Source organism: Halichoeres trimaculatus, unplaced genomic scaffold (genome assembly GCF_033239565.1).
Source record: "Halichoeres trimaculatus isolate MK-OKI-2021-1 unplaced genomic scaffold, fHalTri1.1 fHalTri1_scaffold_8, whole genome shotgun sequence".
Taxonomy (NCBI): domain Eukaryota; kingdom Metazoa; phylum Chordata; class Actinopteri; order Labriformes; family Labridae; genus Halichoeres; species Halichoeres trimaculatus.
In genome coordinates, this window is record NW_027437186.1 from 4,243,913 (window position 1) to 4,261,673 (window position 17,761).

The 17,761-nt window shown below is 42.7% G+C and overlaps 1 protein-coding gene across 5 annotated transcripts in view; it reads left to right on the plus strand.

Moving 5' to 3' along the window:
- The window catches only part of LOC141794859 (stromal membrane-associated protein 1-like), a 183,374-nt gene that overhangs the window by 149,108 nt on the left and 16,505 nt on the right, over nt 1–17,761 (plus strand). For all 5 annotated transcript variants that reach the window (XM_074675425.1, XM_074675426.1, XM_074675421.1 and 2 more), the window contains exon 8: nt 2,031–2,146. In XM_074675425.1, coding sequence (XP_074531526.1) covers nt 2,031–2,146 — 116 coding nt within the window. The remainder of the gene's footprint in view (nt 1–2,030; nt 2,147–17,761) is intronic.

Here is a 17,761-nt window from a genome sequence, read left to right on the forward strand (position 1 = left end):
GTTGTTGAGAAGGTTGATAAAAAGCTTCAGTTACAGACTAAATTTACAGCTCCCAGAGCAACCTGATAAACAGCATCTAGTTAGGATCAGCATTGGACAAAAATATAACCTCCTTTTTACCATCTTTACCAAGAGTGTGTCTCTGTTAGTTTGGAGCTACAGGATTTACACTGAGTCATTCAGAGTGTTTGACAACCTTTGTTGTCTTGGCTATTACAGATAAGCCAATGACGCTAAGCTCCACAAGCTAATGTTAGCTTAACTACAGCCCTTTAGACAACAGCTAACAATGATGTATGATCACCAAAGAACAAAAACTAGAAAAAAACAGGCCAATAAACTCCCAACAAACACAGAGACATGATGAATGACACAGCTAGGAGCTAACATTGGAGAAATTCGAAAACTGTCTGTCAGACTGTAGTGGTGGTTCTGGTGTTAAAGATAACTTTATTTTTCTTTACAGCAAAGTCACAATCTGCTGCCTCAAATACAATGTCAGCTTACCTTAGAGCAGATGGAGACATCTGTTAATTTTACTTGTTAATTTTGTGGCCCTGTACGCCCAGTCACTCAGCCTTTTTGGTTACCTTGTGTCGAAGTTGCATGTAACCCATGAACACAGTTTGACCATTTTTAAATCTTAGGTCTTAAAAAAACTCATGAGGCCAAACAAAAACTAATTTCCTGCAAATTAACTAATTTCCTTAAATGCCAGCAGCGCCTCTTTTTCCTGAGGAAGCTTCGTAGGCTCCAGGTTCACCAGTCAGTCCTGACAGCTTTCTATTCATGCTTCATTGAATGCGTCATCATCTTCAATATATCAGCCTTGTTTGGTTCACTATCCAACATCCGTTGCAGCCCACTCAACAAAATCATAACATTGAGCAGTAAAATAATTGGACAGGAGCGGGATTCACTCACCAACATTTACAACAGAAGGATTAAACTAAAAGGTACACATATAGCCTCGGATACCACGCACACACTGCAAAGTCACTACAACCTGTTGCCCTCAGGCAAGAGATACAGATCTCTGACATTCAGGACCAAGAGAGCAAAGTCCAGCTTCATACCCACATCCATCCGGCTCATGAATGCCTGACCTGTCTGTATATGCACACTGTAATTTTGCACTTTGCACTTCTGGAAGAAGCTCATAAAAGCCTGCTCCATGTATGTTTGCAGGAGCCTATGCCTGTGTGTTTTTATCACCTATTTATTTACCTTCAGTATTTTAATCAACTGTTTTTTATTAGCTCTATTTATCCACTCATTCATTTTAATTAATTTTCCTGTATCAGTATTTTTAGGTTGACTGTTTGAATGCTTGTTGTATTGTACACGCACTGATGCTCTGCACAAACAAAGTTCCTAAGGGATAAATAAAGTTCTTTGAATTGAATGAATTGAATTGAATTTCAATGGACGTCCAGGGAGAGAATGTCTGAATGTATTGTAATGGCTTTCTGTACTGTGATTGGCTCATTGCGTTTGGGGGGGTGTAAAAGCCCAAATGTAACAAACGTGCCGAACCAGAAATGTAATTGAACAAAACCCCAAATGTAATAACTTTCTGCCAAAAATATAACAACTTGTTACATTTTGGGTGGGTTATTACATTTCAGGCTTTATTACATTTTTTGATTACATCTTGGGCTGTGACAGGGCAGAACTTAACCAAGGGTTAATGAGATTGAAACTGATTAGATGTTACATAAAGCAAGCACTGCTTTACAATAAAGTAAAGCTGAACTAATCATCATGAAACACTGTGCTGTCTCCTTGAGAAAATGTATCTATCTCAAAATCATAACACCAGAGATGACAGTCTGTGCTTCACAATGTAAAATATCAAATTCTGTAGATCTGACAGCTCTTTGTTGATCATCATTTCAGACTGGATCACTCTAATGTCCAAACAGCTGCCCAATATCCCAGAGCTTTCGTCTTTAAAACAATCTGGTCATCAGGTGTGTTTGGTGTTACAGCTGTAGCTTCTCATCCTTTGCTCTTCATCTCTACCTCAGATGCTCCAGAGGGAGGAGGGAAGAGCCCGAGTGGAGCTGCAGCAACCAGCGATGACCTGGACATATTTGGACCCATGGTGTCCAACCCTCTCCCCTCGTCCGGCAACAAACAGCAGGTAACACACACACACACACACACACACACACACACCAAACACACAATCAGAGTCTCAGGCTTTCATCATCTGCTTATCACCACAGGCAGAAGGCAACAGAGGAACACTGAAGAGACTCCCATTATGCAACACACACAAACACAGACACAAGCACAGTCATATCCACAAACACTCCAAGTCCTCTATACGTGCAGACACACACTCTCTGAGGATTATTTTAAAGGAAACTGTCACACACTCTCATTCATTGATTTAATTTGAGCTGTGTCCTTCAGAGACAGAGAGAGAAGAGCTGCAGACAGAGAAATAACAGGACTTTTATCTGTTATATGTCACAGTCATGTTCCTCAGTGGACTGGTTTGGTACTTCAGCAAGGTCCTACAGTCCACATATCAAAGCAAGACATGCCATGACTATATTAAAACCTGCTGTCTTTACACAGCTGATACAGCTAATGAAAAAGAAAAAGGAATCAGTCATACCAAAGAGTTTTAAGAGAGGGAGGAGGACTGGGATGAGGTGAAGTACAGGTGAGTCACAGACGAGAGAGTATAACTGAAACCAGGAGAGGAAACATGCTGTAAAACAAGACCTGTAAACAAAAGAGCTCCAGGTCTGTAGAGCTAAGACATAAAGCTCACCTGTTGATGAAAACCCAAGGTCATCTGGTTATGTGAGCATGTGGTGATAAACACACCTGTTCAGCAGACTGCTGATGTTGATTCTACAAAAGATCTACAACAAGTGGGCTCTGGACTCTGACAGTGAGCATGAAGGATGAACTGAGGGGAAGGGGTAGAGTCAGAGGAATGTCAGGTACAGTTACTTCTTCATTTACAGACTCTCATCAGGGGTTCGATGGTGGCAGTCCTGGAAGACTTTTAGAATCACCTTTATTTGCCAAGTATCTGAAGAATACAAGGAATTTTGGCTCCGATAAGCCACACTCTCTCTGTACAATTATTATAAGCACACACTTAATATTACAAAAGTAGAAAGAAATAGGGATTAAGTATTAAAAAATATAGATAATAAAATGGTAATAAAGAGCTATGTGCAGAGAAGAATAAAAAGTATATACACATAAGTTAAAGCAGCAGTTTAAACAGTTTGTGTCCAGAGTGAGTCTGTACCTGTGGTGTTTAAAGGCTGAAGAAAACCAAAAAGAGATGGAGCAGCACAGGACAAACTGGATGATGGAGGTGTGGAAGATAATGAGCAGGTCTTGGTTCAGGTTGAACTTCCTGAGCTGTCTGAGGAAGTACAACCTCTGCTGTGCCTTCTTCCTGATGGAGTCTATGTAGAAGGTCCACTTCAGGTCCCAGGGGATAGTGGATCCAAGGAACCAAAGGGAGTCCACAGTAGTCACAGTGTTGTTGAGAATGTTGGGGGGGCTGGGGAAGGGGGGTTTCACCTAGAGTCCACTGTCATCTCCACAGTCTTAAGTAGGTTGAGCTCCAGGTTGTTCTGACCACACCAGAGGACCAGCTGTTCCACCTCCTCCTTTCAGCCAATCCCATGGTCTACTTCCTCCTGGGACAGTTTCCTCTGAGTCAGCTGCATACAGCAGTCCAATTTACTGACTCTGCCCGCTGTCAGACTCACAGAACATGAGTTAGTTGTATATTCAACCATACTCTGTTTACTATATGGACATCGTCTTCATGACATCACCCATCTGTTCATGATGGAGAGTTCTGAAGCCTATCTTCAACAGGAACCATATTAAAATGCAGAACAACCAAAATTTCTTTGAGTTGGGATGTGTCAGAGGCAGACCTTTAGCCTCTCTGCAGGCAGCTCCAGCCATGGCCTTATAGGGGCAAAACTCGTTAGCTTAATAGTGTGTGCCAATAGAGAAAAAAAAACGTTTTTTTTTTTTTTATGTTTTTTAAGTTAAGTTTATTTTGGTCACTTTGAACATAAATACTGATGCACACAATAAAGTGAAAATGAACAAATGTTGTGTTAATGCTATTTCTGCATCAACACCAAACAGTAAACAGCAACAAAATAAGGACAAAGAAAACAACAGACTGGAATTAGTCTTTGAACTAGGCTTTGAACTTTATTTTTCATATTATTATTATTATTATATTTTTATTTTTATTATTGCATTTATTTCACTTTGTCTGTGAGCTGCTGTGAAAAGAGATGAATATAAATATTCTATTTTGTTTTATTTTATTTTACTCTGTTTACATGTTTATTTGTAAACAATGTAAAGATATTATTTTCATATAGGTGTGTATGAGGTTTTTGGTGTTTCTTTGGCCAGCCTCAAGTGGACTCTCGAGGAACTGCAGTTTTTACCACTTCCCTTGGGCTTCATATTTTTGCTCAGCAGTCACTGTTTGATATGAAGCACTGTTAGCCTTGCAGTTAGCACTAGCCCTGAGCATCCCAGTGCAGCCTCAGAGATCCCTGAACTCCTGAGCTTCTCATGATTCTCTGCTTTTCCCAACTATCACAGTCTCTTTGACTCTGCTGACATTGATGATTCTAACACTTCTCCCTCATATCAAGCAAAGCCAGCTGCCCTCTTTGATAATAAGTTTAGTGTACTTAGAGCTCCATCAATTCTTGAGCATTTTTATTTTGATTTCTTCATCTGCAGTGTTTGGTCTTATGCTTTTGCATTTTATCTGTTAAAACAGCACATTTGCTGGTGATGTAATTATTCCAGCATTTACAGTACAGGCGATCATTCCAGTCCATTTGGAAAGCCGTGGATGTGTTTGTGAGTTTGCTCTGTGTGAGCGGTATAGGCATGGTTGTCATGATGAAGACCTACACAGACAGATGCAGATCATTGACCCCGGTAACAGAGTGATGTTTACAGTTTGGGAAGAAGCACAAATTTTATAGGATTTAAAAGTTGATTTGCGGAATCACAGCTGCTGCAAATTTTATTCAAGCTTTCTTTCAGAGCTGAAAGATAGATCTGCACTCGTTAACCCTCAGTTATTCTAGATCAGAGTACCTCTGATAAATCATGTTTGTTTTAGCATCCGTCAGATCAGATAATAGATACTGAGATGATTAATGGACTGGAATGATAAAGACCAGCTTACATGCAGTGCTCCACAGAGAGTTTTAGATCGTTTTTAGTTTCTGGTTTACAACACAAAAATAAAACCAGTGAGAGGCAGAAGATGATGTTCTCTGCAGTAGTTTTCAGATCTCTCTCCCTCCTCCACCGAGCGGGCTCAGAGGACTGAGGGAGGCTGGCTGAATTAAACATTTTCTGGGAGCGGTGTCATATTTGACATGCTGCTGTAGTCCCTCAAGCGTGGCCTTTGACCTCTGCAAGGCTGAAAATGAGGACACACATTCACGCAGAATGCTTTTTTCCACTCTGAGTACTGTTCCTGTGTACCATGCAGTTAAACAGGAAACACTGAGTAAAAACTCACAGAGACTGAGTCTGTGGTTGTAATCCCTCAACTCTCTGACCAGCCACCTCAGGCAGGACTGGACAGTTGTTTACCAACAGAGACCCAGGCAAGACGGACGATTATGAGCTGCTGTTACTATCAGGTTCACCTCTGACCCTCCAGCCTCAGCTCCATGCTCACCTCCTCTGTGACCCTGACTCATCATGTTGGGTTGTGATCTGTGTGTATTGGTTGCTTGTTCCATGACAAAGACTTGGACAGTTTACGTTTAGATCTTTTGGCTGAGACACCGTTCTGCAGTACGTTATGAAGTGTTGATTTCTCACATGCAAGCAGGATAAGTTTTAGATAAAGGTGTTAAAGACTGCATTGAACGTATTTACAATTGAGACAATCTATTGCAAAAAGTGCAGAGGATTCTGAAAAACCAAGATGCTAAAGAAATGGATGAAAATAGATAAGTATATTTTTTACAGTGGACTGCACAGGCTCATGGACCCCATCTTGAAACACAGGGGGCTCTAATTTTGTGGCGCAGCGCAGGGGGCGCAAGCCTGGCGCAACCCGCACAGTGTTAATTTCGTGCGGCGCAGCGCTGTGCGCTGCCAATTTAACAATTTGGTAGACCATCTGCGCAGAGATGGGTATGACGGCACACCAGGGGGAGGTGTCAGCAGATTCATGTTGGTGCAGTGACAATTTTGTGCCAAAAAAAGTGCGCTGAAAGCTCGCCAGCTCCAACCTGGTCTATCCTCGGCACAAAGCGGAGCACACCCTCTGCAGCTGTAATTTGGTGACAGACATGTGCGCACATGTCATCAAAGCCTCAGAGGCAGGTTTCTAGAGTGTCAGGCACATTTTAATGCAATAAACAATCACAGCAATCACTATTTAATGTAACTGTCTGAACCAGCATATACATTTGCACATCTTACAAGTCAACAATAAACACCCTTTACATCTGGTACTGAGTATATATCTGGCTTCTCTCATTTCATTAAATTCAAAGAAAAAAAGGAGAAAAAAGACGGAGAAAAAAAGTGAGAAAATAAATGTATGTTACTCTGGATGTACCTGTTATTTCTCATATTCCTCTATTTTAGTCTTTATTTTTAACGTGATCTAAAAAGATGGAGAACATTATTGTAAGGAGGATGAGGTGGAGACACCGGGACAGTATACAGTATATCACTAAAGGTACGCATGATTTAAGCACAAATCTGTGCAAAGGCACTGGTCATGAATGAGGCCCATTGTGAGCACAGTGATTGGTTTTAAGTTAATTTTTTTCAATTCTATATCTTGATTTTTTAATTGTTTGAAGTTGTGTTAGGTGTTGCAGTGTTCAGGAACATGATAAATTTGTAATCCCGCAAAACTATCAACATACTGAACTTCAATGTCACATGAATCTGGCTATTGTTTTTATTTCTTTGTTTGAATGTTTATTGCCACGTGTGGTTCCATGGTCCTACTGAAGGCCCAGTGGCTGGGGCCACAGATCGCCACTGATGTAATTCGTCTACAACGATAAATGGACACAATGAGCGGAGCCAGACCAGGAGTCAACGACTTTGAGGTTTTACAGCCCAACATGAATGAAGAGAGACTTATCAATGGAGGGGGAAGCGTGGGAACTCCTCAGTCTGTGACTCCACATGTCTGTCAGTCATACAGCTTGGCAGACTGGTGTGAGTTGACGAATGCAGCCAACACGCAGCAGAGTGGAGCAGAACTGCAGACATATCTGGTGTATTTGAGGCATGAAAGGCCCATTTATGCTCAACGTTCAGTACAGATCCAGATACGAACAGAGTCTTCTGTCTGTGTGCTGCGTCCATTTCATCTGTATTTCTGCATGTTTCCTCAAAGCTCATGGATACTGACCAAACAGAGCAGTATCACTGAAGACCAATGACAATGTCCAACCACTGTCTCCCACAGCCCTGCCCCTGTCCCTCTGTTATGTGCAAGCGGTACATGAGCAACACCTCCTCCACTGTCCCCATGTTTGTTTTTGAGTTGTTGTCATAAACTTTTGACTCTGGGCTGTCCCCCTGGTGGATGTATTGGTTAACAGCCATGACAATGTAAAGGACCCGTGGAAGAATGTGAGCAGTGATGGTAACATCATTTAAAAAGGAAAGATACCGTATTTTCCACACTATAAGGCGCTTCGGAGTATCAGGTGCACCTTCAATGAATGGCCTATTTGAAAACTGTTTTCATAAATAGGGCGCACTGCATTATAAGGCGCATAGAATAGAAGCTACAGTAGTGGCTGGGGATTGCGTTATGTATCCACTAGATGGAGCTGCGCTAAAGGGAATGTCAACAAAACAGTCAGATAAGTTAGTAAAATTCAGGCTACATCCACACGAAGCCGCACATTTTCCTATCCAACTATTTTCTGTGCCATTTTCAAAAAGAGTGAGCTGTAAAGACGAAGGCGTGTCTGCCGTCCACAAAAAACGTTTTCAGAGATCAGATCAAATGCCAGACTTTTGGGGGGCGCTGTATTGCTCTAACAATAAACAAGAGAAGAAGCCCAGGCCAGCCTGTGAGCTAACGTTAGCATTTAGCAAAATTCCTTTTTACCAGTTCTTAACACTGTTACTTCGGCGATGCCCCCAACTATGGTAGCCATGATTAATCAATATTAATCCATATTTAAGGCGCATTGGATTATAAGGCTTATAATTATATTTTTTGTACATAAAGGGGGGAGAAATTGACCATAAGTCCTTAGTCCTGGGGCTGGTCCGTTCTCTCTCTGCACACCTGATCCAGGACTGTGTCCCTGTTTGTCCCTCATGCTGGGTCATCAAGCAGTCTTAAATAGAGCTGATAAAAGTCCTTAGAAAAAGACTCCTGCAGTAATGAGTTCAGGCTGTTTTATGTTGTGACCTGCTGCCATGTCAGAAATCCTTCATGTGTTTGAGTTGAGTCTGCAGAGCCAGAGGAAACTATAAGAAACCAATTCAATGAAAAGACCAGGGCTGGTTTTAAAAATGCTCCCACCAGTTGTTTTTCTCTCCCAGTGTTTCAGCCTTTTAACAGCCTTTTAAAATAGTATTCAGAGAGATGCTCTGAGGTGGAGGTAGTGGAAACAGACAGCAGAAACTGTTGTCAGTGCACACAGGTCCTCAGGTGCATGAGTTTAAGACACATCACTCAGTGGTTGGTTTCTTTGTCCTCCCTGTCCTTGTCTTTCCTCTCTCTATGTTTTATTCCATTTTCCCCCTCTGTATTTATCCTCCATTATTTATATCTCCTTCCTCTGTCCTTCCATTTTCCTGTCTGTGCTGTCACTCTTCTTTCATACTGTACGTTAAGTGCTGCTCTTCTTTCCCACCTCTTCACCCTTCAGGTGTCCTCTCTTTTTCACTGCTTGCATCGTCCCCCTGACAGCCCTTTTATTCCTCACTCACCTCTTCATTTCTGGGGCTTTATTAGTCAGTGTGAGACCTGGGTGCACACATACATGGTTTGACCAATTATACGTTCTTTCTTCCTTTTTGGACGTCAAGTGGATGTCAACACTGTAAGAAAAAAATCTGTTAAAAAAGGTAAATGACTGGCTTTTTAAACCTTTTAATTAAGGTAAAATATCCTAATTCAAATGAAGTGCAAATACATTACAATTACATTCATTTTCATTAACTGTTCTGCATTTAAATAGCATTATTTAACAGATTTTCCCTAAATTGTTACTTGTTATTGTTAATTCCTTCATGCAGGTGACAATGCAAAGACTTCTACAGAAAATTACCGTTTTTTTCAAAGCAAAATGCTTTTTGTTGTGATGGCGTTTTGTAACCGTGTGTGAGGTGGAAACAAGGTGGAAAAAGACCCTGCTGAACATTGGGGTACTGCATGGAAGGAGCAGGCTGCCTGTGCAACACTGCATGGACAGGCTGTGGAATCTTTATTACGCTGTTTTTTTTAAAACTGACCAAAATAGCATAGCCTATCAACACCTCTCGTTCATGAACACAAATCACACTGTAAAAATCACTGGATACGTGGTCCTCCCAGTGAAGCACAGACAGCGGGTGTGCACTATGGAGCACAGACAGCCTGTCTGTGCCGTGGAGCACAAAAAGTTGGTGTGCGCTATGGAGCACAGACAGCTGGTCCGTGCCGCAGAGCACAAACAGCGGTCTGTGTGGTGGAGAACAGACATGCTGTGCCCCCTTTACAGCAGGGTCTCAAATCCACAGTGTTCCCTCCTCCTTCACGGTTACAAGTGCTGCCACAACAAAAAATGACTTTGCTGTGAAATAACAGAAAAATAGGAGATTTAGAACACAAAGGTGTCCAGTGATCACTCCACGGCAAGACAGTCTCAAAAATCACATATATGCAGTGAGAGGCCCGCCTCAGTTGTAGCCAATGATCTGTGTGTATCTTTAGATTTTGTAGATAAAATGCTCAGAATTTTCAGCCATTTTCAGCACTTTTTATTTATTTGCAGATCAGTCTACAGGTTTGGAAATTGGACCCACATTTGTGGATCAGTTTTTGCATTTGTGGATGCATTTACACACACACAAAATGTTGCAAAAATAATAGCTTCATACACAATCCTTAAAGGCAAGAGTGAGTACTTCACAACAATTATTCAAACTAATTTCCTTATTTTAAAAAAAACATTCAAACATTTCATTAAATATAATCGGAAGTTTTCAAATTTTCTCTGTTTCTCTGCTACCTGCTTCACACAAGAGGACAGATCTACTTAGCCCTAGCCTTACACACACCCACACACTCACACACACAGACACACACACACACACACACACACACACTCACATCCTCTCTGAGTTGGAGAAATTACTCCACAGCTGTGAGTTTCTGGGTGGGGGCAGAAAGAGGAAGCTGGCAGCCTGCTGATTCTTGCAGCTATTAACCGGCATCAGGGAGCGCTCGCCTATCTGCAAAGACGTCAATTATAGAAATACGATTACCACCTCGTAGGAGGGGAAAGCTTCGTGTTATCCCCAGCTTTTCTTCTCTTTCGCTCACTCTGCTTCTCTCCACATTCATTATTTTTTTCTGTCTCTCAGCCTGAAAAAGTGTTTTTGTTTCAGAGCTGGTCCAAAAAATCCTCAGCATGTGAATAAACTAAGATCAAATAAGGATTTGAGAAAAGGAAGAAATATTTGAGACCAGTATAAGGCAGAAATAAACAATGATTGAAAAGGTGAAGGACACAGACACCACAGGCTGGAAGCTCCACCTGTCTGTGTTTCCACCTTCGCAGAGCTCAGAGGTTACAGGTCTGTCAGTCATCAATAAGAGCTCCAGGAGCAGATTAACTGAGTTTGCTTTGGATTAAGGCTTCTAAAAATGAAGCACGCAGGAGTCTGTGTTTACAATCAGTGTGTGTCTGGGAGGGAGGATGGTACAGAAACAGACACGCTTCCATTCAGCTGGATTAACTGAGGTCTCATAATCTCTGAGTGTTCCTGTTCCCTTCATAAAGGAAGAATGAGAAGAGCTCGGGGGATCCACAGCAGACGACAAAGGCTGAGGTGATAAAAGTCTGAATAAATATGCAAACAGAAGTGAAGTCATTAACTTCCTCATGATGGAAACTTTATCTGATCACTGTCTCAGATTGTTTCAGCCTGGGGTTCAGTCTGTCTCCATCTCTGCTGACAGAGCGGTCTGATATTTAATGTCTCACTGTCTACAAATCAAACCCACAGCTGGACCCTTCTCCTTAAGCCGTACTGTGGTCCATCTCCAGTCCAGGAGTAGAGTAGCAGAGGATGAAGGTTGTAGATTTTAGCAGATGTGCTCTTCTTCCTTTTTCTCTTAACGCTGCTAAATAAAGCATCAGATGTCTCTCTGAAACCGCTTTATCCTTTAAAGTGAACACCCTGATTTCTGTCTTAAAGGCTGAGTGATGTTTCTTTCTTTGAAGTCCAAACCCAGCTACTCCGTTTTTACTTCTCAACAACAGAAGTGATACCACTCACAAGCAGATTGTGCACATTTAATCTGCTGCTCCTGTCCTGTATCCGACTGAGTGAGCCAGGTCAGGTAGACCTGCCAACACTTTTGAACTAGGAGGGATTTTCCCACTTTTTAACCCTGTCTCTTGCTTCACTCCAGACTTGTAATTTCTCCAGATTAACCCCTTATTTTTAAGTCTGGTCCTGTCATCTTTAATATTTTTCTAGTCAAAATAAGTCAGCTACACAGAGCATGCATTTGAGGATGTGTTTTATACAAATTTTTCCAATATTTTGGGAAAGCATGGAAAAACTTACATGGGATGGTAGTTTGTAAAATGTCCTGGATCCCTCAAATTAAAAAGCGTTATAATAGTAATTATGTGATAGCACTTTTTTTCCTTAGTAATAGTATTTTTTCAAGTCAAAACAAGTCGTCTATTTGCGCCTTACATTCAAACCTCAAAAAGCATCCACCCCTCTCTGTGGAGTTGGTTTGATCCAAAGACGCTGCAGGAGATCCTCTCTGACTGCAGGTTACACAGACACACATAGGTAGCTGTGTGATATTTGTTGATGAAAAGTTTACTTTAGCATCAGCTCTTTGTTAAAGATGTGTCAACATGATTGTTCCCATCATTACTTGTGTGTCTGCAGCTTTCCCCACATTTTATTTGCTGCTCCTCCATTGTGCCTGGCTGAGTGAGCCAGGTTGGATACACAGTAACGTGCCTAATTTCACTGTCAGTAATGGCATTATAACATTTAAAACAGTAATTGATTAGATTACCCATTACTGGGAAACACCTTTTAATGCTGTTATTCCCAATACTGCTGACAACACAGTCTGTTAGACAGTAGGGGGAGCTCGGAGCCGGACCAGAAGGGAGCTCAGACAGATCTGTAGGAAAGAGACAGAGAGTTTGGTGAGAGTGACATCAAGATTAAGTGCAGTAGTCATAGACTCAGAAACAATGCATGCTGGGACAAGTAAGCAGTTCAGGCATGACTCAGCAATAGGAGAACTCCAGGTATTTGGCTTATATGAAGGATTTACTACATACGGTTCAACAGTTTCATTTAGCAGACACGTTTGTCCAAAGCAACATACAGCACAAGCAAGAATTTAGTAGACAGAAGGGAAAATCTAGTAAGTGCCACAAAGTGCTTCAAGTTATTTGGCTGTAGGTGCTGCCATCAAGTGCAAGAAGATTTCTTTTTATGTAGAATAATGTAGCCAACTAACCACAATTAATTGCTGCAACAATATACTTCAACCTTCAACAACGTTCAATGATCAGCACTAAAAATTTACTCAGAGCTGGGTCTGAGACCTTCTGACTTATTCTACCCCAGAAGACAAAGAGGAGAAGGCTCTGATTAAGGGTCTAAGTGTTCCCTGAACAGATGAGTCTTCAGACATCTCTTAAAGTAGAAAGGGACTCTGTGGATTGTATAGAGTTAGGTAATTCATTCCACCATTAGGGAACAACAGAGAAGGAGAGTCTGGCTAAAGATTTGGAGCCATGCTGGGCTGGGAGCACCAGGCGTCTTTCACAAGCAGAGCGTTGAGGAACAGAAGGAGTGTAGACCTGGATGAGGGACCCCAGGTAGGCAGGAGCTGTTCTTGTCTATATTTGAGTAATATGAGTTGCACAAGTCGATGTGTGAAACCACAAAGGCCTGTACCAGGAGCTGCGTGGCCTGTTGTGTCAGGTAGGGTCTGATCCTCCTGATGTTATAGAGGACATATCCACAAGACCAAGCAATTGAGGCCACATGAACCTTAAAGATCAACTGGTCTCCTTTTGTATTCGTCATTTATCTTCTTTAATGTAAGTTAAGTTTTAGGTCTGTTTTTCACCTTTTCCCATCCTAGGCGCTGTAGCTGTTGCACCCACTCTTCCCTCTCCGCTGGCGCAGCGCAGGTCGTAGGCTCGCTCTGCCTCTTGTGGAGTGTTGTAAACCCTTGGGCCATGTTCCTCCATCACGAACAGCTTTGCTGGGAATCGGACTTGTGACTTAATACACTTCTCCTTTAGATGATTTCGAATGCGCATGAAGCCTTTCCTTTGCCATTGAAGCTCTGGTGTAAAATCTTGGTCCAGATAGATGCGCTCCCCGCAGTAATGAATCTTCTTCCTTCCCCATGCCGCCCGCAGGACCTGTTGCTTGGTCTCCCAAGTCGAAAAACGAACAATAATACTTCGTGGCTTGCAAGTCTCTAGTTTTCTGCCGCTGAGCGGTGCGCTGTTACAATGTTCAAATCCTCTTTTGGAATCTGCAATGTTTCATGCAGCAGCGCGCCAACAAAGTCGATCATGTTGGCAGGATCTATGTCCTCCTTCACATTATAAATACGAATGTTCATTTGCCTCGATTTGTTTTCCAAGTATTCAACCCGTTTCTCCATATCTTTTACATTGTGTGTCAGTGTTTTAATCACTTCCACAAGAACAGTTTCTCTCTCTTCAGTGCAGTTCACCCTTTCCTCCGCTGCAGTCATACGTTCGCCCATGCCCTGCATTTCGGACTTGTATTGTCCCATTTCTCTCCTTAATTCAGCCATTTTATTCTTCGTTTCTTCTCGGAATACTCTAAAATCTCAGCGAAACTCCCGCAGCTCTGTTGCTATTTCAGCTGCAGCCTCTTTAAACATTTCCTTCAGACACTCGTCAAAGCTCGCCATACCTTGATCTTTTTCCTTCCTCTTATTCTCTTTTCTCGTTGTTTCTGGTACTTTTCCGGAGGGTAGATGCATTCCTTATAACATTTAAGCATAAGTTTCTTTCATGATTTTATCTCTAAGTCATTATTTCTCGATTTTGGCTCAGAGTTTGAGAGGAGCTGCACGCTCACGCGTCCATGCTCTCGTCGCCGGAAACGGAAACCCCCCGAATCAAGGAGGACACTGACATTCATTTTCCATAAACACTGAGTAGACCTTTACATAACACACAACCTCAAGTTCCCTCTCATGCCTCTTTCAGTCTCTTTCTAACTTTCAGGGCTGAGCAGGAGGAAGGATAAAGAGAGGGGTGAAAAAGACTGGAGTGGAGAGAAGGAGGAAAGGAGAGGATGTAGGAAACAGGAGAAGGTAGTGAGGTTTAGAAAAGGGCCAAACTGAGGGGAAAGAGGTAGAAGATGTGGCTGATCCAGAGAGGATGAAGGCTGAGGAAAGGAGTCAGGAACTAACAGAAGAGGTGACGATCAGCTCCTCATCCTCCTCATCCTCTTCCTTACTCTCTTTATCCTGCATTCAGATTAACAGAGCAAGCTTCACTTTTGTTTTCAGTAAATTAGCACAAATCCTGCAGTACACACACACACACACACACACACACACACACACACACACACACACACACACACACACACACACTGAGCCCAGTGTGTTTTAAAGCCACAGATGGTCTATCAGAGGGGAGTGTATAAGCATCTGAAGCATTGATGAGAAAGAGCGATAGTGTGTGTGTGTGTGTGTGTGAGTGTGTGTGTGTATGTGTTGGCTTTAGAGGCCTATGAATAGAGACAGTGAGAAAAGAGCTGTCAGAGCTATAATTCAGAGCTCTGCTCCCAACATTAGCTGAAAGAAGAATGGAGCCTTGTTCAAGAGGCTTTCTGTGACACAATGTGCTGCTAGGAGCCCAGCAACACATCACACAGTATGCAGACGATGTGTGTGTGAGAGAGAGAGAGAGAGAGAGAACTGAGGGGAGGACAGAGTGAAGGGTGGATGCACATGTGACAGACTTGTTCTCTCCTGCTCCTGAGGTGACGTCAGCCCGATGGTGCCCCCTGTTTGGCTGTTAGCCGAATATCTGCTGTCCTTTCACGGAGAGAGTGGAGCTAATTCTCCTGGAGAGTCTGGCAGTCCCAGATGGCAAGAGAGCTGAAAGGCTGCTGGAAAATGTGAAGTGTTAAAGCAATTTCATTTGTGCTTAAAGAGGCATGGGTTTCAGGGAGCACATTCTGAGCTCTCGTTTGCTCCTCAGCATTAGTGAAACACACACTGTGACAGAGCTTAAAGGATATTTTTAAAACACTCAGAAACACAGCTCATGGCTCTGAGAACACAGCCTACCTGAGCATGTGTCCTGTGTGGTAGGGAAGGTCAGACTTTGAATGTCCAGCTGGTGGTTCTTCAGAAGTACACGGACTGAGATCTGGGGCCTGTACTACGAAGCTGGATTAGCTCTTAGAGAGATAACTTCCTGGATAAGTTTTGGGTTTTCCGTACTACGAAAGTGGATCTCTTTTTATCCAGACACGTTGCCCCAGTAACTGATGCTGAACGCCAAAGATGGTCTGGAGCAGGTTAAGTTCCAGGATAAGAGCTCACGGAGTGTGACAGACCGCCTGCTGACCAATCGGTTCTCTCGGGCGGGCCTATAAGACCGCTCAGTCACCAATTTGCTCAGCCGGAGTGAAGTCCTCCGGTGCAGGACCACCCCCTGTCTTTTTGGCCCAACATTTTTTCTTATGGGCTGTGAACAAACAATATCTTACTGATCATCATAACTGACACATTGTCAGGGAAAAGTATGTGCAAATAGAATCTTTCATACTGAGCACTTTGAAGGATGCTTTTATATTTATTTTTTATTTGCTCCCACGTCCTTTTTTCCCCACTGCTATTGCATCTGCAAAACAAACTGCCTATAATGAGCGTTTTCCTTGGGATTTGTAGGAAAGTGGACTCTTTCTCATTATGAGGTTGGATATGATGCTGATCACACACACACTGACTGACAACATGAATAAATAAGGACCTCGCTGCCCGTGTGGTCACATGATGAGATAGGTCTATTAATATCAGCATTTAGGAAATTTACGCATTCACAAAGTCGGCAATTTTTTGCCAGCAATCCCCTTGCTTCTCGCAGCCGCAGTCGTGTTGCTCCTGGCCTGGTTAACACTGTGGTACTCCTCATATTTTTGCAGGATTATTTGCTGCTGCTCCACCGTAAAGTAGACCGCTCTCTTCTCCATTGTGGAAAATGCTCTGGGGCTGCTAACCACGCCCATTTTATGCACAGATCCCAGCCGGATTCACTTATGGAGTTGATAACGAGCCTCACAGTTCAGCAGATCTGGATGACGGAGATCCGGTGAAGTTCAACGAGTTGTCGCAGAGTTATCCTGGATGACTTAATCCAGCTTCGTAGTACAGGCCCCTGGTCTTTACAAAGAATGAATTCACATTTCTCTGGATGAATTCTCTGGATGAAAATGAATTTAATGTCATTTTATCAATCGCATCAATACTTAGCTTTTCTCTCACTCATATTCTCTCATAGTAATAAAAATAAATAGAATTCAGATTCATATCCAATGATTGTCAGCTGGTTTAGAGGTCTGTACAAACAATGGCAGCATATGTGGCTGTTCAAGAGCGGTGGCACCCGTCGCTTGGGGCGGAGCGAAGCAACAAAGATGATGTTGGAAGCGCTCAAAAAAGGCAGAGGTTTTTATTATCGTACTTCTTGTGGTGGTTGTGACATTATTTTTCCTGTCTGTCTCATACATGGAGTGCCTGATCTATAAGAGACAAGGCACCACTGCTACAGTTTCTTCTGCATTTCAGGTTTTGAAGGAGGAAACTCCAGCAAAACAGACCACTTGCTTGGCAGCTTTCCTTGTTATGAATGACTGTTTATGTCTACAGGTTTCCTTGAGGTGCATACAGATGTACAGCAGCTGATTCCTTACATTATACATCGCCATCTCTGTTCTGATTGGCTGTCAGGCACAAAAGGGTTGCTTAAGTTCAGATTGTTCATCTCTGGCAATGAGCGAATGAAGCGTCTTTCTTTCTTTTGAATATTTAATTCTCTCCTCATTCACGCATAGCCCATTGTTTGGGGCTGTTCAGTCACTGTGTTTCAGGAGTGAGAGCTTGGTCTATATTGCCAACAGTAAGTCAAACTTGTTCCCAGTCAGGGTTGGACCCTGCCAGGGCTGCCCTTTGTCACCGATTCTTGAAATTACTCATGGACAGGATTTCTAGGCGCAGTCAAGTGGCGAAGGGAGTCAGGTTCAGGGTCTCAGGATCTGATCTCTGCTTTTTGCGGATGATGTGGTCCTGTTGGCCTCATCGAACACTGACCTCCAGCTCACACTAGGGCGGTTTGCAGCTGAGTGTGAAGCAGCCGGGATGAAGATCAGCACCTCTAAGTCCGAGGCCATGGTTCTCGGGCGGAAAAGGGAGGAGTGCCCACTCCAGGTTGGGAGAGACTCTTTGCCCCAAGTA